The 23,195-nt window shown below is 46.9% G+C and overlaps 1 protein-coding gene across 4 annotated transcripts in view; it reads right to left on the bottom strand.

Annotated features, from left to right (window-relative positions):
* Nucleotides 1-23,195, bottom strand: part of ASAP1 (ArfGAP with SH3 domain, ankyrin repeat and PH domain 1) — a 188,508-nt gene that overhangs the window by 62,627 nt on the left and 102,686 nt on the right. For all 4 annotated transcript variants that reach the window (XM_040431230.1, XM_040431226.1, XM_040431229.1 and 1 more), the window contains one exon: nucleotides 4,513-4,585. In XM_040431230.1, the coding sequence (XP_040287164.1) occupies nucleotides 4,513-4,585 (73 nt within the window). The remainder of the gene's footprint in view (nucleotides 1-4,512; nucleotides 4,586-23,195) is intronic.

Below are 23,195 nucleotides of genomic sequence, written 5' to 3'. Positions count from 1 at the left end.
GTCCCTATGAGAGAACGTGGGCGGTCACAAACTGACAGAAGAACAGGGTCACCATCACCAGCAGCACAGAGTACTTCAGGAAAAGAATGCGCGCATCTCATGAAGGTTGGTGGCCTGACCTCTCATGTGGTGGTTTGTGAGATAAGGGCTGGATACCATTGTGGAAGTGTCCCTATGAGGGAGAAAGTGGACAGTCACAAACGGATAGGAGAAGAATGTGGTCAGCAGTAGCACAGAGTATTTCAGGAGAACAATGCGCTTATCACATGAAGGTCGGTGGCCTGACCTCTCATGTGGTGGTTTGTGAGATCAGGGCTGTGTACGATTGTGGAAGCGTCCCTATGAGAGAACGTGGGCGGTCACAAACTGACAGAAGAAGAACAGGGTCACCAGCAGCACAGAGTATTTCAGGAGAAGAATGCGCTCATCGCATGAAGGTTGGTGGCATGAGCTCTTATGTTGTGATGTTAGTGAGATCAGGGCTGAATACGATTGTGGAAGTGTCCCCTATGAGAGAACGTGGGCGGTCACAAACGGATAGGAGAAGAACGTGGTCAGAAGCAGCACAGAGTATTTCAGGAAATATGTAGAGTAGAGCAGTAACATGAGACTCCTATGAAATCTGCTTTTATACACTATGCCATCACGTAGCCCAACAAAACTGTACTGGGATCTGGACTCCAGCAGGGGTGCAGGTAAGGGGGGCAGAGGTTACATAAGATGACGCCAGTATAATAACTGCACATGGATTCACTCCTACCCCCCTGGATTCTGGCCTCCATCCTACCGGTGTAACATCTCTGCAAACCCCCTGGGGTATAATTTGCGCCGCGTGCAGTCCTTCCCCCTCCATACAGTCCATCTCATCCAGCCGTAACATCGGATCTTGCCTGATTATTCAGGCCGCTGTCCAAGCGCTCGCTCTCCTGACATGGCTGCTCGTACAGTGTGTAGTAGAAGTGCCTTCTCCCAGCATATGGCCTTAATCTATTATTTAACAAGTATCTTGGCATCTGCCCAAGGACTCCTGAGGAGCCAACAAGAAAACAAGATTTTTTTTTTTTTTTTACTTTTCTTGCTGAATAATTACATTGTGGAGGACGCGGAGCTATTTATATGATACCTTGTACTGTCATCCGTGAAACCTAAACCGCCGCTGCAGCATCTCATACTGACATTTATAGAAAAAAATAGAAATTAACTAAAATGTTGCCAATAAGTGATTGCTACACTCTAAGGAGAAAATATGAGCCCCGGGAGATGAGGCCACGCTCTGGCTGTAAGGCAACTGGCTGCAGCAGGAGCCCTCCCCCCACAGCTCTGCAATAGAATATCTAGAATGGTAAAACAGCTGTGAAGTCATGGCCACTAGGGGGTCTCACTTCCGCCTACGTCGCAGTCCGCTGTCTGTTGTCAGGCAAGATCCGTCCCTGGTAACAGAAACTCGGAAGACGGCTCACAGAAAGTGGGGGCGCGTCAGAGCTAGCTGAGATCCTGAGCCTGGTAAAAGAACTGCTTCTGAAGATCACTGTAGAGTCCTGCCTTTCTGTAAGTGTGATCTCCCCCTCCTTATCTGTTCTGTGAGCTCCGGAGCTGAAAACAAACAAAGTAAAAAGTAAGGGAGAGGACATTACAGCGGTACAGCGCTGGCAGATTCCACCGTAGGGAGACATTCCCTGCTTCTGAGAGAAATGCATCTAGCTGTGCAGCTGAAACAGGGAACAGTATGGCTGAAAAAGACTTTGTACAAAGAAGCATAGCCATTATGCAAACTTTTTTTTTAAAACTCAGGTACGCTTTAAGCCCTGTCCCTCAGCCACTTGGAAAGGAACATTCTCAGGATGTCAGACCCCCATTAATCAGTTAGTAATGACCCATCTTTAGTGATCTAATAAAATGGGAAAGCCCCTTAAATATCCTGCAATGGAAACTGCATTAGAAAGTGACCCCACAAATACGCTAAAAGGTAAGAATGTAACCATTTCCTGTTTTGGAGATTGTTCATTGGAGGCTAAGAAAAATCTGTTTTCCCGCTCTAGTAGCTGGACACTGAATGCAGCTTTGGAAGTGACTAGAGCATAAAATTCTAATTTTTAGAAAGGCAACACGTTGGCATTTTTTTTTTTTTAACTGTGAAGAATTATATTCAAACGTAGGATTTTAGAATAGTCCACGATCGGCATACTATGAACCAAAATTTAACCTGATCCAAAACGTGTCCGTTTTTTTAAAAATATATATACAAAAATTTTTAGTTCATGTTGAAATAAAGTATTAGGATTTTAATGAAGATTGTGGTGCTAGAGAACACGCTTTTGGTACTTCCACTGAGTTTTGCGGGGTCCTCTCCGTGCAGCACTGCAGAGGTCAGCGTCCGAGGCCAGGAAGTGATTGATAACATATATGAGCGGTCAGTCGGAGACTGATCCATTAGGGACCCCCGACTTACAAAATAACTTGTAGTTTTCCATTTTCTGCCCCCTTGCTCATGCCAGGGGGATGCCTCGTTACCTGGGCCTATGGGCATGTGCTGCGCTGCCTCAAAAAACACACTATTTATAAGAAGCAGGGAAGAGAAGAAAGGAGGCGCTCCGCAGGAAGCGGGTCTCTGTACCGCAGCCAAGACCAATCCTGCCTCTCCACGTGAACACGGCTAGAAAACTAATGGCTTTCTAAGTGTTTAATGACATTCAATTGGCAGCTACATGGACGTCCAAAAGTGCAGGCGGCAATCTGCTAACCGCTGCACTATTTCATGGCACCAATTACACACAAGTAACCGCTCCACATATAATCACCGTAATCCCTCTGTAAAGCAGCGCGCACACACACATCTATCACATGCTTAAAGGCCATGTCGACCGTCACAAGCATTGATTTGTGACCGGCCCAATAAATCAAAAATGTGAAATGAAGCAGCTTTGCTATAGGATTTCATTAAAAATATCCAATCGTTTTGTTTCTGCAGCTCCTATTGCAGGCTATGCATCGCCACGGTAACAGACTACGACGGGATTCTGTGTAGTCTGATCCTGCAGTCTTATACTTCCTTCCATGTGTCCCCTCCTTCTTGCCATCATACATTTGGTTCACACGGCTGCTTTTGGGCTGAATCCAAGCAGATTTGTACGCCTCAAAATTACGTGCGTTTTCACACGCGTATGTGCGCATCTCAAATGGTGCGTTTTTTTCTGCTTCCCATTAATATGAATGGGAAAATCGGCGCCGATTCTGCCCCACGATGGGACACGTGCTGCTTCCAATTGAATTAAATGGGGGGCTGTTTTGAGGCATTTCTGGAGCAGATTTGGAGCCAATTTTGAGGCAGAAACGCTCCAAAATCAGTGCCAAAAAACTCTGTGTGAACTGACCCTAAAAGTCTGCACTACAGGGCGGTACATTTTACCTGCACTGATACATTGAAACAAACCATCAGGACAGAGGAGAGGTTGGTGCTGCTGCTGTTGTATTCATCCCAATGACCTTAGACTGGACGCGCCGATAACCGGACAGTTTCTCCGCAGCGGTCACTGGAAAGATATGAACTGCTGCTGGCGCAGAGGCTCACGGGGGTGTCCTGGGCTCATAGACACAGGGAGCGGACCCCTTTAACCGCCCGCTCTCAGATTTCATTCTGTCCAATGGCAGCTTAATGCAACAAACTAACCGTTAAACCTTCCAGCTACACTATGCAAAAGCTGGTAGAAAAAAACTGAAATACTCTGTGCTGCTGGAGGCCCTAACTCCTCCTACTATCAGTCTGCGACCTCCCACATTAACCCCCTCTGTCACTACAAGTTGACAAGTTACCATCCCCCACAAGATTAGTAAATTCTTCTCCTTAAATGTTCTGTGCTGCTGGAGACATTAACCCCCTCCCACACTGCCCCCCCTCACATCAAACCTATGCTCTTGTAATTACTGGCAACTGAACAGGTCACTGCCACCCACCAGATTAGCGCACTCCTCTCCTGAAATGCTCTGTGCTGCTGGAGACACTAACCCCTCTGTGGTCTTCAGGAACATCATCATATCTGCTGGGGATCATCACCTCCAATATGACCAGTGTAGCATCCTGAAATACTCTGTGCTGCTAGCAGACACTGATTCTTTCGGTATCTATTAGTCTGTGACCTCCCTGCCCTTGTCACCTGCAGCACTGACCTCATTAACAACATCACATGTGGAAAGGTCACTACTTGCTGAAATCTACTCACCCCTCTCCTGAAATACTCTGTGCTGCTTGGACCGCTTGCTTATTCTGCGATGTAAGTCTCAGCCTGACACCTTCCACTTGTCTACATCTCTTTCCTCCCATCATAGCTCCTGTCACACACTACCCTGTGCTCACCACCATCGTCATCACGCGAGTGGACAAGCCATTAACCCTCTCAATACTCGTACACTCCTCTCCTGAAATACTTTGTGCTGCTGGGGACCCTGGATAAACTATGTAAATCTCACCTTAGCACCTCCCACTAGTCTCCACACTATCCGACAGTCAGCGCTTACCTTGCCCTGAATTATAAATGGCTTTGACGGATTTTTTCACTTTCTGCAGTGCAGTCCGATCCTGGTCTAAGGCCTAAAGGGAAAAAAAAGCCAAAACAAAGATTTTTCATTAGAAGACATGTATACAGCAAAAATATACATAATACACATATATTTAGGGATGAGCGAATCATGTTTCATCTGAAGTCGATTCACATAAAACTTTGGCTCATCGGAGCCAATACATTCTAATACTGTACGGAGCTCCTGCTCCGTACAGTATTGGAACGAAATTTTATGCGAATCGACTTCGGATGTTTCATCCGAAGTCGATTCGCTTATCCCTAAATATAGTCAAGATTTCCAATACGCCAGAAAAGTAAGACCTGCAAGACATCAGGAGTTAACGCTCGGCACTGGTGATGAGCGAATTATTGAAAAGTTTAATTCGACTGCATTGCCAAATAAAAAAAAAGAAAATAAAAAAACTTTGTGACGAAGCGCATTTCTTTGTAAGTAGTGGGTGTAATAACAGGGAGCGGCAATTACACCGCCCCCCGTCATCGTACCCCTGAGATGCCGCGTTCATAATATAAATAATAGTGTGTAAAATTTTAAAAAATCTAAATAATATATATAAAAATCACACTTGCCTGATCGCTTTGCTTGCGTCGGGCTGGCTGCCGCTATCTTGCGTAAAGATCTGGAGCAAAATCTCGCACGGCCCGTGATGACGTCATACGTCACCGCGCTCGGGATTTCGGCCGAGATCTTCAAAGCAAGATGGCGCCGGCTGGCCCGTCGCGAGCAAAGGGATCAGATGAGTATGATTTTTATTGTTTCTTACTCTATTTCAGGTTAAAATCGATTTGCTATCGCAAAGCACGAGGAAATGCGGCTTTGGGGCAAATCGAATTTATCCCGAATCGGGGCTTCGATTCGCTCAACACTACTCCGCACCTAAAAGCCAAACTCCAAGAATGGCAGCTCAGTTTTAGCACATGGCGGAGCAAACAGATCAAAAATTCTGCAACGATTAATTTCTCAATAACTTCTGATTCTGAGCTCCAAACCATAGCCATAGAGGGGAAAGATTAAATTCTGGGTATCTTTAGCCGCCACTAGAGGGAGCTCACAGCACAGTGTTTTTCAGTGAACTCTAGAATCACACAGTATACACCAAACTTCTGCAATGCATACAGAACTTTCTATAGGGTTGAGAGAAGAGGGTTTGGACGGATCTGTCCGAACCCGATACGTTCTCAAACTTTGTTCATATTATGCGCTCCGTACAGCCTTACAATGTATGGGCTCCGCAGAGCCAATCTTCCCATCGCTCCCAGTAAAGTGAGACTTGTTTAGTCTTGAGCCTGGCTCGTTACAGTCAGTTTCTGCGCATGTTTTAAATTCCGAATATGAACCTGGGTTTGTGGCTCATTAATGAACCCGGGTTCGGATTTTGAAACATTAATGTATGTGCAGAAACTGTAACGAGCCAGGCTCAAGACTAAACAAGTCTCACTTTACTGGGAGCGATGGGAAGATTGCCTCAGCGGAGCCCATACATTGTAAGGCTGTACGGAGCGCATATTATGAGAAAAGTTATGGAACGACTTCGCTCAACCCTAATTCTATACGTGAACTGTGAGGCAGTGACTATAAATCTAGTGATATTCCACATATACAGACACGTCGGACATGTGAGCCTTTGGCTAAACCCGAATACCATTCACCATGAAGATATAAAAAGGTTTCTGTGAAATTCTCATTTTTTTCGGTGTAAAATAGGCCGACGCAGATGTAGCAGAGCCGATTTCTGCATTCTTCTTTTGAGCACGTTAACAACCTGCCCTTTTTATGTTTAATTCATTTATTAATATATCTTTAGAGCGCTTGATACAGAGCTCCAAACCCCCTGCATAGACATAGAGGTAATTCATAAGTTTCAATAAGTTTTCGTACTTATACCTCCAACAGCCGGCAGAGAATACAAAAAGCAAAGACGCAGTAAAGTTTCCGCGTTCAAGCGAAAGTCCAACAAAAACACTGGTTATATACATAACACCAGGAGAAGAAATCCTAAAATATACGGCGAAAGATGCTTGGCATGGGCACTAGACAACCAAGGCATCCATCGACGGTGGGCTATGGCGGTCATTTACTATTCTGAAATATGGCGAAATTAGGCATATTTCAGGCGCAGATGATGATGCAATTATTAGTTGCGCCGCCATCTGTGACTTCACCCCGCTCACACCAGAAAGCAGTGACAAGAGGACAATGCCACCACATATGACTTGGCGTCCCTACAGATCTGCATCCTCTATAGAGGTAATTCATAATGTTCTATCTTCCTGCAGTCACCACTAGGGGGAGCCTATGAGCTTACTGCATACTGTGTTAAGTAGTCAGCTCCCCCTAGTGGTGGCTGCAGGCAGACAGAATGTTTTTATGTAATGGCATGTATTGACAGAATTGAGGGCATTTGCTTTAATATGATTATGTACATGATTTTTAGGGCAACGGAACTTGATGATTTTTGCATAATTCTAATGGGTCCTTATTTAAGGGAGTCTCCCTCCCTGACATTGATCTGTCCAGTAAAGTCTTATTGCCGTGTTTCTGGGATTTGTCAGACTAGAGAAACTGTATTTTATTTCATCTGTTTCTGGCTCTCGGTACGGAAAAGATGAGCGAGATTCAGCAATTTGTCTGCCACCGCAGGAACGACGACTCATTCAGTATAAGAACTATTCTAGCAGGTCACAAGGCAGCAACGAAGAAAAAAGTATGAGAAGAGCTTATCCACATATACACCCTCCAGCCATAACAAAAGGGAGTCTGTCAGCAGTTTTGACCTTACTAAACTGCCGACAGCACTATGTAGGGACTGGGGAGAGCAGAAAATTACGTATATATCTATTGTGGAGCTTTTCTCATAAGGAGAAGTGAGAATATTAAGTTTTATTCTGCCAGGTTCTGCTCTTTAAGTGCCCAGGAGGTGGAGCTTCACTGTGAAGTGCTCTCTGCATTGAGCTGCATTACAGCCCCTCCCCTCTGCTCTGAGTGACAGGTGTAGCATCCAACCAGGAGACCAGAACACCTGTCACTCAGAGCAGAGGGGAGGGGCTGTGCATCAGCTTAAAGCAGAGGACACTTCACAGTGAAGCTCTACCTCCTGGGCACTTGCAGGAGCAAAATCTGGTAGACTAAAACTTCATATTCTCACTACTCCTGATAATAAAAGCTCATCAAAAGGTTTGTTTATCTTGCTCTTCCAGGTCCCTACTTATAAGACTATCTAGTGACAATGGCTTACATCAAGGGGTGGAAAATATTATGCAGCGAGTGAACAGTCAGTTCTTGAATTTGATGTATTACAAGCTGAGGCTAGCAAAGGCTAGCCCGTCTGGTCCTATAGCACGGTGCTGACAGCAAGATGTCAGATCACACATCGGAGCTTGCTGTGTATGGGGCTACATACCCCAGTCTGGTCACAGACAGACCCCTGTCCTCTACCAAAAGCCCCTACAACGGACATGTGAGCATCAGAACAGGACCAGCGCAAGAAGGCAGCCTGGTCTGATGAATCAGGTTACTACATCACGTGGACAGATGAGTGCTTGTGCGTCACTTACCCACAGAAGAGATGGCACCAGGTGGACTATGGGAAGAAGACAAGCCGACGTAGGCAATGCGATGCTCCGGACATGTTTTGCTGAAAATCTTGGATCCTGGCCTCATGTGGATGTGACATGTACCATTAACCTATCCATTGTACAGACAAGTACCCCTGTCATGGCAGCGGTGCCCCCTAATATCACTGGCCTCTATTAGTAATGCCTCAGCCGCACTGTAAAAACGGTCCAGGAACGAGGGACATGACAAAGAGATCAAGGGGATGACTTGTCTCCAAATCCCCAGATCATGGTCTGAGGGATGTGCTGGAAAAACAAGTCAGATCCATGGAGGCCGAACCGGGCGACTTACAGGACTCCTGCCAGATACTACAGGACTCCTCAGAGGTCTTGTGGGTCAGCGCGGGGGAGCTACACAATATAAGGCAGGTCATTTTAAGGGTGTACAGAAGACATCCCTTATTCTTAGCGTGTGTCTTGACAGGGTCACTTACCTAATGTGTTGCGAGGTAAGTAAATGACTCGCGTCAAGCAAGTCTCTCACCGCAAATGGTTAACTAAGTCAAGTGCCGATGGGTAAAGCGGTTTTGTTCTGTACAATGTGGCGCGGCGAGTGTAACGCAATCCCTTCTGTACACGAGGTGTAATTAATGCTCCGGTGAGGCCCGAGCAGCGGTGCCCCTCTTTACACAATGCTGCATCACTTAACGCAATAAACAAGCTAATCATTATAATCAGCCTTTCCATTCTCCGACGCCGTTCTCAGTCTTCAGGAAAACAGACCATTATAACAGCAAGTAGGGTATAGAGGAAACGGTCGGGAGGACACATCAGACGCTAAAATCCAGGAATCGGGGCTGAATACGCCAAAAACGCGCACAAATAGTGCTCGTAGCGTTCTATCAGGATATCAAGTTGTCACGATTGCCACCTGACAGTCCCCAGGTTTGGACTTCTTGCAGTTCGCGATGCGCGCCCACGAGTTGCGCTGCAGGGAGCACGGCATCGCGAAGTGGGGTCACACGGCGCACGTCACGGACAGTCTCGCCATGTATCCCTAGCCTATGTCTGACGGCCTTTATGTGACCGTCCCAAGGATGAAAGATACAAAAACAGATAGAAATCCGGATTACAGATATCAGAGGTTTCTGCCCCTATCCTTGCTTATGCAGATAAGTGTTGTCATAGGGACATCTTCCCTCAAATCAAGTGCTTCACAAGCCACCATCATAACGGCACCACAAATGTGCGCACACAACCTCCGGTACTATAAAGGAGAAGTCGTCCTGGGTGTCAGGTAAGTACAGCACAGATAAGTGAGCTTCAGTAGGAAGAAGGCCCTTCTGTCTGCAGGTCAGCAGGAGAGGGAGGGGGACGCCGGGCCCCGCTATAATATTAACCTCTTAACATCTCAAATGGTGAGTTTTTTTCTGCATCCCATTAAAGGGGTTCTCCAGGCTTTTTCACATTAATGACTTATCCTCAGGACAGGTCATCGATATCAGACCGACGCGGGTCCGACACCCGGCCCCCCCCGCCGATCAGTTGGTTGAAGAGAAGGCCGCGCTCCGTGCCAGCGCTGCTCGCCATCAAGGATGCAACGGTGATCGGGTGTAATTACAAGAAGCTGTCCCATTAATTTCTATAGGACAGCTCCTTCATATTCAAGTGTAGAAGTGAATGGGGCGGCTTCTTGCACTGCTCACCGCTGCAACGTTGATGGCGAGCAGGTAAACAATGAAGGGAAGGCAGCGCTGGCACAGAGCGCGGCCTTCTCTTCAATCGGATGATCAGCGGGGGTTCTAGGTGTCGGACCCCCGCCGATCAGATAGGATCGGATCCCGAGGATAGGTCATCAATGTTAAAATCCCGGAAAACCCCTTTAGAGGGGTTATTCATATTTACATTTTTCCCTTCCCCTGCCGGGCTCTGAAATTTACTAATGCACATGCGCTACTTTTTCTGTCTCTCTACGGAGATCGGGAGAGTGGTCACGTGACTGCGCCTTCTGTGTGTCTCCTCCGACTGCAATTATTACTTTTAGCAATGATCTATGGTACACTCAGGTCCATAAATATTGGGACATGGACACAATTCTAACATTTTTGGCTCTATACACCACCACAATGGATTTGAAATTAAACAAACAAGATGTGCTTTAACTGCAGACTGTCCGCTTTAATTTGAGGGAATTTACATCCAAATCAGGTGAACGGTGCAGGAATTACAACAGTTTGCATATGTGACTCCCACTTGTTAAGGGACCAAAAGTAATGGGACAATTGGCTTCTCAGCTGTTCCATGGCCAGGTGTGTGTTATAACCTCATTATCCCAATTACAATGAGCAGATAAAAGGTCCAGAGGTCATTTCCAGTCTGCTATTTGCATTTGGAATCTGTTGCTGTCATCTCTCAAGATGAGATCCAAAGAGCTGTCACTATCAGTGAAGCAAGCCATCATTAGGCTGAAAAAACACAACAAACCCATCAGAGAGATAGCAAAAACATCAGGCCTGGCCAAAACAACTGTTTGGAACATTCTTAAAAAGAAGGAACACACCAGTGAGCTCAACAACACCTAAAGACACGGAAGACCACGGAAAACAACTGTGGTGGATGATTGAAGAATTCTTTCCCTGGTGAAGAAAACACCCTTCACAACAGTTGGCCAGATCAAGAATACTCTCCAGGAGGTAGGTGTATGTGTGTCAAAGTCAACAATCAGGAGAAGACTTTACCAGAGTGAATACAGAGGGTTCACCACAAGATGTAAACCATTGGTGAGCCTCAAAAACAGGAAGGCCAGATTAGAGTTTGCCAAACGATATCTAAAAAAGCCTTCACAGTTCTGGAACAACATCCTATGGACAGATGAGACCAAGGTCAACTTGTACCAGAGTGATGGGAAGAGAAGAGTATGGAGAAGGAAAGGAACTGCTCATGATCCTAAGCATACCACCTCATCAGTGAAGCATGGTGGTGGTAGTGTCATGGCGTGGGCATGTATGGCTGCCAATGGAACTGGTTCTCTTGTATTTATTGATGATGTGACTGCTGACAAAAGCAACAGGATAAATTCTGAAGTGTTCTGGGCAATATTATCTGCTCATATTCAGCCAAATGCTTCAGAACTCATTGGACGGCGCTTCACAGTGCAGATGGACAATGACCCAAAGCATACTGCAAAAGCAACCAAAGAGTTTTTTAAGGGAAAGAAGTGGAATGTTCTGCAAAGGCCGAGTCAATCACCTGACCTGAATCCGATTGAGCATGGATTTCACTTGCTGAAGACAAAACTGAAGGGAAAATGCCCCAAGAACAAGCAGGAGCTGAAGACAGTTGCAGTAGAGGCCTGGCAGAGCATCACCAGGGATGAAACCCAGCGTCTGGTGATGTCTATGCGTTCCAGACTTCAGGCTGTCATTGACTGCAAAGGATTTTCAACCAAGTATCAAAAAGTGAAAGTTTGGTTTATGATTATTATTGTGTCCCATTACTTTTGGTCCCTTAACAAGTGGGAGGCACATATGCAAAGTGTTGTAATTCCTGCACCGTTCACCTGATTTGGATGTAAATACCCTCAAATTAAAGCTGACAGTCTGCAGGTAAAGCACATCTTGTTCGTTTCATTTCAAATCCATTGTGGTGGTGTATAGAGCCAAAAATGATAGAATTGTGTCCATGTCCCAATATTTATGGACATGACTGTATTTTAATGAATTTGTGTTATTCACTTTCTTGTCATCTACCATTACGCTGGGTGTAGTAAACTAGACCAACACTTGGTCACTCTGAGCCAGACGCATTTTTTGTGTTCTGTGTTCTTGTCTATTAACTATTGTCCTCGTAACAAGCCGGTGAGCGTCTCCATACACGGATTTATCACAAATGCGTACACGTATTAGGCCTCTTGTGTGTCCCCAGTGGCCCGCATACGGCGGGTCCACAATACACGGGACACCAGCCGTGTGCATTCCACATCCCGGATGCGGACCCATTCACTTCAATGGGTCCGCAAATCCGGAGATGCGGTGCGGAACGGAACCACGGAACGGAAGCACTATGGGGTGCTTTCGTGGGGTCCCGTGCTTCCGTTCCGCAAAAAAGATAGAACTTGTCCTATCTTTTTGCGGAACGGATGGATCGTGGACCCCATTCAAATGAATGGGGTCGTGACCCGCATGTGGCTGGCCCACGGTTAGTGCCCGTCCACTGCGGACCGCAACGTTTGTGTGCAAGAGGTCATACACGGGAGACCGGCTGTGTGCATTCCGCATCCCGGATGCGGACCCATTCACGTCAATGGGTCCGCAAATCCGGAGATGCAGTGCGGAACGGAACGGAAGCACTACGGAGTACTTCTGTGGTGTTCCGTTCCGCAAAAAGATAGAACATGTCCTATCTTTTTGTGGAACGGACAGATCGCGGACCCCATTCAAGTAAATGGGGTTGCGATCCGCATGCGGCTGGCCCACGGTGCAGTTTGCGGTCCGCAGCATGGGCACGGGCAGCACACGTTCGTGTGCAAGAGGCCTTAGGCTACTGCCGCCGAAGCAGTCCTAGGCTGAAACTAGTCATAGCTTTCGGCCCTAAGTCACCTCCATTAACCCCTTCACTATCCCAGACCACAAATACTAAGTGCTGACCACAAAGCCGCCCTGGACCTCTAGGGATGTTAGATATCATCTTACCCTTTACCACCATCACTATTAACAGCTCCATCACACCAAAGCACGCGATACTATGAGTCTGTGATAGAGCGCAGTAATTATACCGGTGGGGGGCGCTGTGCCATCTCCGAGGTGGGCACCGGCACACCCGATAATATATGTCCTCTTCGTGTAGGTGCTCCGCTCCGCTCTTTCCTCTTTACCAGAGCCGCTGACATATAAATAACATTCTATCTTTCGGGTCAATGAGTTTCAAATTCATATGCAAATTTTGCCCATTTGCATACATGCAAAACGGCCGCGGCTGCTTCCCTTTTTGGATTCGGTTGCTCGCTCCTGAAGATCGGCCTGAGAACAGAAGACGCCGAGGTGCCATGTGTTTTCCCTATGGAGCGGAGTGAATCATCCGGCAGCTCGCAGGAAAGGAAGACGAGGAAGAGGAGGCCGACAAATGCTTGTTAAGCCGTGCAAACTGCAGCTTCAGAAAATCTGGCAGCTTCGTGTCATAGAACATATCAGCCTCGCTTTGTTACCCCAGAGAGCAGCGGCACAGAAGCGCCACTTGTCATCTGACTTTGGAGGTTTTTTCGGGTGAAGCTGGATACAAAGCTCCCGGTTGTAATCCAGAACATCTGCATGTGTTACATGGAATTATTAGCAAGAAGGGAACCCCCCATCAAAATCCTGCCCTATATCCTCCCAGCTTCTGGGCATCATATTGGCTGCGGTAATCATACTGGTTTCCAGCAGAGGATCAGTTCCATACCAGGGAGATTTGCCAACTCTTCCGGGAGGTCTCCCCGTTTTCCAGGAGTTGTCAAGTATAATCAATACTAGATGCCTGGCTGCCTTCAGAGACAGACCTATTAAGGGGGAGCAGCAGAGATAAAAATGGGGCAGCTTGACATCATCACGCTTCTAACAGGAGGGCCAGGTGCACCCACCCCAATCGGCACCGGTGGGGACTATGGGGGGAGATTTATCATCTCCCTTGCACCGAAAAGTGGCGTCAAAAAGTAGCAAAATATGTGCGTGCAACTTTTTAAAAAAATTTCGCATCCCTCAGATTTTACGAAGGTTTAAAGGGGCGTGGCCAGCCGCCCTGACAAATTTATCTTCATTTTCGCCAGTTTTCTGGTGCAAATGCAGCCAGATATCTACAGCAGTTCCGAGTGGTCGTAGGGTTCTTTTAGGCGCATGGACTGCGGGAGGAGGAGACTCGTCATAAATTAGGCGCATCCTCCGTCAGAGCAGGGGATATAAAGACCGATGCTTTCTACGCACCCTATGTCCCTGTACAGATTCCCTCTGCCCCTCTCCGGTGTCCTATAGGCGATGCCATGCTGCTGTACACAAGTCTGGAGGATTCCTCAGAGACAACGGCCGATCACACAGGACAACCGAGATCTGCCGTTGTCACCCGATGTTTGAAGGGACAGTCGGAACGAGACAACTGAGAAGTCGCCACTGCAGATTCTTGCAAAAAATTAAGACCAAAATTCCGCTGCATGCCGGGAACCGGACGGACCTCGCTATAGTCAATGGGATCTGCCAAGTGCCAGCGGTGTCCTGCAGATGCCGGATCGGTGATTCCTTCTATATCGGGGGACCAGGTTAGCATCAGAGCAGCAGCAGTGGGGATCGGTGAAAATAGGTATTAGGGATCAATATAGATTTTTTAGAGCCGATACCGATAACCTGTGAACTTTCAGGCCGACAGCCAATAATTTATACCGATATTCTGTGAATTTTTTCATTTTTGAAAAAATAAAATAAAATTCCTACACAAAACTGTGGAAAATGAATACGTTTATTGTTAACGTGTAGTTTTTTTTTTTTGTAATTCTTTCTTTTTCATTTATACTTAACTTTTTTTTTTTTTTTTTTACTATTAGCCCCCTTAGGGACTAGAACCCTTGTCCTATTCAGCCTGATAGAGCTCTATGAGGGTGAATAGGACTTCACACTCTCCCTGCTGCCCTGTGCTTAGTACACACAGCAGCAGGGAAATTACCATGGCAGCCAGGGCTTCAATAGCGTCCTGGCTGCCATGGTAACCGATCGGAGCCCCAGGATTACACTGCTGGGGCTCCGATCAGAAGCTGCCACTGCCACCAATGAGGAGGAGGGGATGGGACCCTGTGGCCACTGCCACCAATGAGGAGGAGGGGACCCTGTGGCCACTGCCACCAATGATTAATACTGGGGGGCGCACTGCGCCACCAATGTCTAATACTGGGGTTGGGGGGGCGCACTGAACCACAAATGTCAAATACTGGGGTTGGGGGTGGGGGGGGGCGCACTGAACCACAAATGTCAAATACTGGGGTTGGGGGGGGGCGCACTGCGCCTCCAATGAAGATAACTCTCTCATTAATTCATATACAGGAGGCGGGAGCTGCAGAATCACTTAGCCGGCTCCCGACCTCTTTGAGCGGTAGCTGCGATCTGCGGTAGTTAACTACCGCAGATCACAGCTACTTGTCATAGCAGTGCGCCCACCCCCAACCCCAGTATTTGACTTTGTGGTTCAGTGCGCCCCCCCCCCCCCCCCCCCCCCCCCCCCCCCCCCCCCCCCCCCCCCCCCCCCCCCCCCCCGATACCGATAACATTCGAAATCCTGAATAGGCCGATAATATTGGTATGCCTACTTTTATTTCTCTAGTCGATCTCTAGTAGGTATGCCTACTTTTATTTCATTTTTTTTTTGCCTATTTTGAGTCCTTTCTAATGACCCCTCCCCCACCCCCTTTAAGAGCCTGGATGGCATTAGGTAAGTAAATTAAAACTGGTAGTTCTAATTGCATATGGCCCCAATAATGCTAGTCAGGAACAAACCGAACACTTACCTGGTGCCCTCCTTTTCACCAATTCCCAGGCTTCTGTCATCCAAGATGGCCGCACCACTTCCCAGAATACCTGGTGCGCGCTGTTCATCAGTAGCCCAAGACACTTCCTGCTTCTCCAGCTCTGCTCTTGGATTGGCTAGCACTGTTCACGTGATCAGTCCTGGCCAATTCGAGGGCAGCAGGAGGAGTCTTGGACTACCAACTGCACAGTGTGCACGGGGCAGTCTGAGAAGAGAAGCGGTGCGGCCATCTTAGATGAGAGAAGAACAGATCTGCTCTGGATTGTCATCAAGGAGGTCACCAGGTTCTGTTCTTTCCCCATTTTATGTGAATATTTTTTCTTGAACTGGGGGAGGGCTTTAAGACCCTGGATGAGAGAGGAAGGGAAGTGTTTAGTGTAACCCCCATCTCATCGGTGGAGGATCACCTAGAGGTTGGGGATACGTGGCAAGCTATTTTCCATCCCCTGACTAATATCTATACAACGTGCATCTCCAATCCACGCTAGATTATCCGAATTTCACTGTACTGTCATTTCAGCAAACAGAGGATAACATACAGAACAGTCAGCTGGAATATGAAATAAATTCCCAAGCATATCTGCCGCGCTCAACAAAATGACGATACGGCAAAACGTCCCTTTGGGTAAAACCGCCGCCTGTCAGAGGGTCCAACAATTCAGCTGATTGTTCAATGGAAAGCTCAGCTGGCTCGTAGGAGCAATGGGGGGCGTTGGCGTTACACCTAGAGGCTCTGCTCTCTCTGCAGCTGCCGCGTCCTCTCCAATTTGATTGACAAGACCAGTGGGATCACATTTACACTGCCTGGCCCTGTCAATCAAAGTGCAGAGGGTGTTACATTGACACAATTCTAACATTTTTGGCTCTAACACCACCACAATGGATTTGAAATGAAACGAACAAGATGTGCTTTACCTGCAGCGGTGTCAGCTTTAATTTGAGGGGATTTACATCCAAATCAGGTGAACGGTGTAGGAATTACAACGTTTTGTATATGTGCCTCCTACTTGTTAATGGACCAGAAGTAATGGGACAGGAATAATAATCATAAATCAAAACTTCACACTTTTTAATACTTGGTTGCAAATCCTTTGCAGTCAATTACAGCCTGAAGTCTGGAACGCATAGACATCACCAGACGCTGGGTTTCATCCCTGGTGATGCTCTGCCAGGCTTCTACTGCAACTGTCTTCAGTTCCTGCTTGTTCTTGGGGCATTTTCCCTTCAGTTTTGTCTTCAGCAAGTGAAATGCATGCTCAATCGGATTCAGGTCAGGTGATTGACTTGGCCGTTGCATAACATTCCACTTCTTTCCCTTAAAAAACTCTTTGGTTGCTTTTGCAGTATGCTTTGGGTCATTGTCCATCTGCACTGTGAAGCGCCGTCCAATGAGTTCTGAGCATTTGGCTGATTATGAGCAGATAATATTGCCCGAAACACTTCAGAATTCATCCTGCTGCTTTTGTCAGCAGTCACATCATCAATAATATCAAGAGAACGAGTTCCATTGGCAGCCATACATGCCCACGCCATATACTACCACCACCATGCTTCACTGATGAGGTGGTAGCCTTAGGATCATGAGCAGTTCCTTTCCTTCTCCATACTCTTCTCTTCCCCATCACTCTGGTACAAGTTGATCTTGGTCTCATTGTCCATAGGATGTTGTTCAGAACTGTGAAAGGCTTTTTTAGATGTCGTTTGGCAAAACTCTATCTGGTCTTCCTGTTTTTGAGGCTCACCAATGGTTTACATCTTGTGGTGACCCCTACTGTATCACTCTGACCTTTTATCTGCTCGTTGTAATTGCGGATAAGGAGGGAATAACACACACCTGGCCATGGAACAGCTGAGAAGCCTGTTTTGGATGTAAAATACCCTCAATTAAAGCGACAGTCTGCCAGATAAGCACTCTTGTTCGTTTCATTTCAAATCCCACTTGTGGTGGTTGTATAGAGCCCAAAATGTTACAATTGTAGTCGAATTGTTAACAATTAGGAGGAGCATTGGAAGCTGGTGGTTCGTTACTCTGCTGCTCGACCAGAATGCATGAGAGCGTTCTGAACAACAATGATTGGCTGACAGCTAGGTAACAAACACGGCTGTCCTCGTAATCTCCTTCCAACTGTCCTTTCTAGTTGGATGCCAGGTAAAGTATATATCCTTAAAGTTAGAAGCTTTGTACACAAGTGTTAGAAGCTTTGTACACTGTGCCTAGCATCCAGCTGAAAAGGACATTTATGAGGCGCATTGGGAGCTGTGGTAAGACACTAAGCTGCTCATAGGCCGCCAGAATAAATATTATAAACAATACTGAGTGACAGCATATGACACGGCTCTCATTTTCCCCCATCCTCCAACTGTCTTTTCTAGTTGGATGCCAGGTACTGTATATAGTATTTATTGGTTGTATATCATGGTTACAAAGACAAGATATAGCTTTAGTAATTCCCAAAACAGCGGAACTGCACATTTCAACCCCATTACTAGGACACAATAACCTATTAAAAAAAAAAAAAAAAAAAAAGCTAGAACCAACGTTAGGGGAAATTGTACGCTGCATCCAGCTGAAAAGGACAAAGAGGACACCTGCCAGGTACGGTATACATCTTATGGCAGTTGATTCAGTACTGCGCTGGTTAAACGAGCGCATGGCTGGCCCCTGAGGGCAAGTTTACGTGACCCTCTTGACTAAACATCACCCATCATACCCACGTATCCCTTTAAATCTGGAAATCAATGCATTTAGCAGGCGATGCTGCGCCCCTGGCGATATACCCGCATCCTCTACATAAATATTTCTTATTTCTGCTCAGATTATTGCTGACAGACCTCCCATCTGTTACTACGTCTCAGCCGCAGCCGAGTAAACGTTCATTCAGAGGCGGCTGAGAACGATGCTGCGGACAATGCAATGCCGGGTAATTACTTCCCCCCCCACGCTAAACTCCGCTCATTAAATTCTAAGCTTCTCGCTGCCACAATTAGTGCGATTTCATTAGCAAAACAAGAAGAAGAAGAAGAAAAAAAAAAAACACAAAAAGAGCCTGAACGAGCAGCGCGCTACTAAGGGAGACAAAGCTCGTCTTGTGCGCGCAGCCCCGGGCTGTACAATGCGGCCTCGCCACGTATAGCATAAGTCCATAAAGACTACAATATCCCACCACTGGGACCCACGACTATCGGAAAGCACACTGCGCATGCGCTGCGTCCTCTCCATTGACTACTATGAAACCTCCCAGAATAGCCGACTGAGCAGTCTTGGCTATTTTTGGAAGTCCCATAGCAGTGAATGGACACCAAGCAGCCCAGGCACCCCTCCATTCACCACAAGGGGACTTCTGAAGATAGCCAATCCAGTGCTTAGCTATTTTCAAAAGTCCCATAGCGGTAGGAGGCTGTACATGCGCTGCTTGCTCTCTGTTCTAGAGATAGGTAGCACCTGCACGTATTTATGGCACAACCTATCGATACACAGTGGTCAGCACTGGTGCCTTGCAGCCCTGGGGTCCTGGGTTCAAATCCAACCAAGGACAACATCTGCATGGAGTTTGTAGGTCCTCCCTGTGTTTGCGCGGGTTTCCTCCGGGTTCTCCGGTTTCCTCCCACACTCCAAAGACAGACTGATAGGGAACTTAGATTGTGAGCCCCATTGGGAAAAGAGTGATGATAATGCCTGTACAGCGCTGGCGAATATGTCAGCGCTACATAAGTGCATGAAATAACTAAATAAAAATAAAATACACCATAAATATCCCTTTAAGCTGGAATGAAATGGTCAGACATGCCTACTGCCGCTCAATGCAGAGCGGAAACCCCCCATTCTCAGGAATACTGGGGGTCCCTGTGGTCAGTCATCCATTTTGCTCGGACTGACGTCAGCGCGCTGCATGCCGCGGCGTCCGTTCATGAAGAAAACTGCGCGCTGCCAGGTTTGGTGGCCTGAAGACACTCAGGGGATTGGTCTAGGGTCTAGTTTATGTTAGGGATTGCTCTGGAGTGGGTGTAAATTTTTTGGGGGAGATCTGGGGTGGGGAGTGTGAATTGGGGGGGGGGGTCGGTCAGTTACTTCGTATTGGGGTGTAAGGAAGATGGAGAAAGAGGAGTTTTGGGGGGTGAGGTCTGTATAAACAGGCCTAAAAATCTTGAGCTGCGCCCACAGCGTGCCACTGATCACACCGCAATCTCCCTGATAACAACTAGGAGTATGTTACTGTGCGGCGGTATGCGGGACGTGTAGTGCTCAGGATTAGGACCCTCCGACAATCTTGCCCATTGGATTTCAACACTAAGAAAACGGAGAAAACTTCAAATCATTTACGATTTTTAAGGAATTTCTCGATGACTTCAAGAATCTAATAAGAAGCTACAGAGATATGTGACATCATCATCATCAACGCATCTGTGGCAGCCATGATGTGCCCCTTGCACGGGTCTCCCGACAGATGTCTGCCAGGGCGGATACACTTCGGTTCCTCCTGGCGAGGGGCCGGCCAGCAGAGGGGCATCGGTGCTGCAGGTGATTGTTCTGGAGTCCTCATGGAAGGGACGTCTACAAAAAACCCTCCAAGATATACAAAGTGTCCGTGAAATGTATAAAACCTAGGCACAATGTAACTAGTGTCACCGGGCGGCTTAAAGGAGTCCTCTGGCTTTATGTAAACTGTAATCACTGAATAACGGAAAGAACATTTCTATGGGTAAATACTGCAGATTTAGGTGTGAATTATGCGCCAAAATCTGGGTGATGTTTCTGTGAAGTTGCTCATTTGTTGTGTGATTGGCTCAAAAGCATCACATGACAGGTAGCGGCACCGCCTTCTGATGTTTGGCATCTGGTCACCACCATACAGATATATATTACAATGGGGTGACCCACAGCATTGTCTCGAGGACCCGTACACCCGAATTTACCGATTTCCTACATGGCGATAGGCTCCCTTTAAATGACACATATCTGATCGGCGGAGGTCCAACTCTCAGCATCCGCTCTGATTAGCTGGGTCAGTGACGCGGCCTCTTCCTCAGCCTGTGATGTCATGTTCATTGGTCACATGGCCTTCCTGCCGCTCGGAATGGGATTGAGCTGCAATACCAAGCACGGCCACTATACAATGCACGGCGCTGTGTATAATATGAAGAGGACGCAGCGCTCGAACGAGTGCTTCAAACAGCTGATTGGTGGAGCTGACGGAAGTCAGACCCCCCCCACACTAATCCGATATTAATGACCTGTCCAGAGGAGAGGCCGTCAATATTCAAAGTCCGGGAAAACCCCTTTAAAGTAAAATTTAGTTTAGGATACAGAAATCACCAAAGGGTTAACCAGGTTGAGTAATTAATAAAAGGACGTCCCAGGGAGTCCAGACGTTGGAGACCGCACAGATAATTACTTCTCCGTGTCCTGGTTTCTATACCGTGTCAGACACCGAGCAATTATAACCCTACCTAGCGGCCTAACAGCTGTGACTGCCCAAATACTGTGCTAAGACGGGGCGCGGCCTGAGCCCACCGCCGCCATACTGACAGTGTCAACTCGTATACATTTATTATAAGTTCATTTTTTCTAAACTACTTTGATCCCTGCTCGCTGACAACAAATGGATGATGATGTTTACACTGCCTGGCCCTGTCAATCAAAGTGCAGAGGGCGTGGCAGTTGTAGAGGTGTAATGGTAACGCCCCCGTTGCTCCTAGAGGCTGATTTGCATATAGTAAAGACATCATTTTTCTCAACAATGCGGGCACATAGGAACATGGGACCAACACAGATGTCTTCAGCTGCCAAGGGCACATGTAACAGGTCAGCCAGTGTCATAGGGACAAAACTGCTGACAGATGCCCTTTAAGTGGGTGCAGATACACAGGGAAGAAAACTTGCTGGGAAGCACTAGGTGTAAATGGAGATACATAAATTTACCGAAAAGGTACAGAGCTAGCAGTGGTTAACACAGTAAATACAAAGTTGCAACAGAAGATATCTTGACTTTCAGTGGCTTGTGTTTTGTTAAAGGGGAACCAAAGCCAGAATACAAACACAAAAAAAGAACAAAACGTAACATAATCTCCTCCTGTGTCTTTGTTATTTGCTCTATACAATAGAAAAGCAGAGCATTGTTCTCTCAGGCTGCAGCCATCACTATTACCCCTCCCTCTCATGATGGTGCACTTAAGGCCTTGCTCACATCTCCACGTCTGTTTGATACCAGTGAAGATGTCTCTGAAGGATCCGTGTTTGGTCTGCATGTCCATTATTTACCCTCCGTGTGATCTTCTATATTACACAGACACCGCTAGGCTGAAAATCTCCTATCGTCGGTCAGTGAAAAACCGAGCAAACAATGATGTTCGATGGGCGTGTTTGGTCTGTATCATGGACTAAAGTGGTGCAGGAAAACCACTGATGTGTGAACAAACACATTAAAACCAATGGCTACGTGTGCTGCCCATGGAAAATGCGGATAGCACATGTCAGTGAAAAAACGGAAATGTGAATGAGGCGTAAGGGAGGATGTTTAGGGGGAGGGGGCTGGGTGTGGTCTGGAAAACTTTTGTGGCCATTTTGTTGGAAGGAATCTCCCAGTTAGTAATACTAAAACATAGATTTGGTGACCACCACGTGGAGCTGTAATAGACAACAAAATACTAAATCTACCAAGATAAATCCCCCTCCTCATTCCTAAATAGTGCCATAGTGAGGCAGATTTGCCTTTCAGAGTCCTGGGAAAGCTGGGTTACTACCATGTGGAGCTGTAATAGACTGCAGAATACTAAATCGACCAAGATAAATCCCCCCCCCCAGTTCAATATATAGAAATATAACCCCGACGAGGCCTGTTCTGATGGAGACCTTCCTCGTCTGCCAAAAATCTGTCAGATCTTCCTCTCTCGTGTGAGACGTTATTACTCAAGTGTGTAAGACTGGTATTATGGGGCAACAGTGACCATTATCAGGAGAGATCTACAACTCCCAGCATGTCCAGACTGCTAACATTACATGGAGAGGGGTATGAGAAGAGAGAACTACAACTCCCAGCATGTCCAGACTGCTAACATTACATGGAGAGGGGTATGAGAAGAGAGAACTACAACTCCCAGCATGTCCAGACTGCTAACATTACATGGAGAGCGGTATAGGAGGTGAGAACTACAACTCTCAGCATGTCCAGACTGCTAACATCACATGGAGAGGGTATGAGAAGAGAGAACTACAACTCTCAGCATGTTCAGACTGCTAACATCACATGGAGAGGGGAATGAGAAGAGAGAACTACAACTCTCAGCATGTTCAGACTGCTAAATATTACATGGAGAGGAGTATAAATAGACAGAACTACAACTCTCAGCATGTCCAGACTGCAAAACATTACATGGAAAGTGGTATAAAGAGAGAGAACTACAACTCCCAGCATGTCCAGACTGCTAACATTACATGGAGAGCGGTATAGGAGGCGAGAACTACAACTCTCAGCATGTCCAGACTGCTAACATCACATGGAGAGGGGTATGAGAAGCGAGAACTACAAC

This window comes from Bufo bufo, chromosome 5 (genome assembly GCF_905171765.1).
Source record: "Bufo bufo chromosome 5, aBufBuf1.1, whole genome shotgun sequence".
NCBI lineage: Eukaryota > Metazoa > Chordata > Amphibia > Anura > Bufonidae > Bufo > Bufo bufo.
The sequence above is the reverse complement of the archived record's forward strand: the minus strand, read 5'-3'. Positions and strand labels throughout refer to the sequence as shown.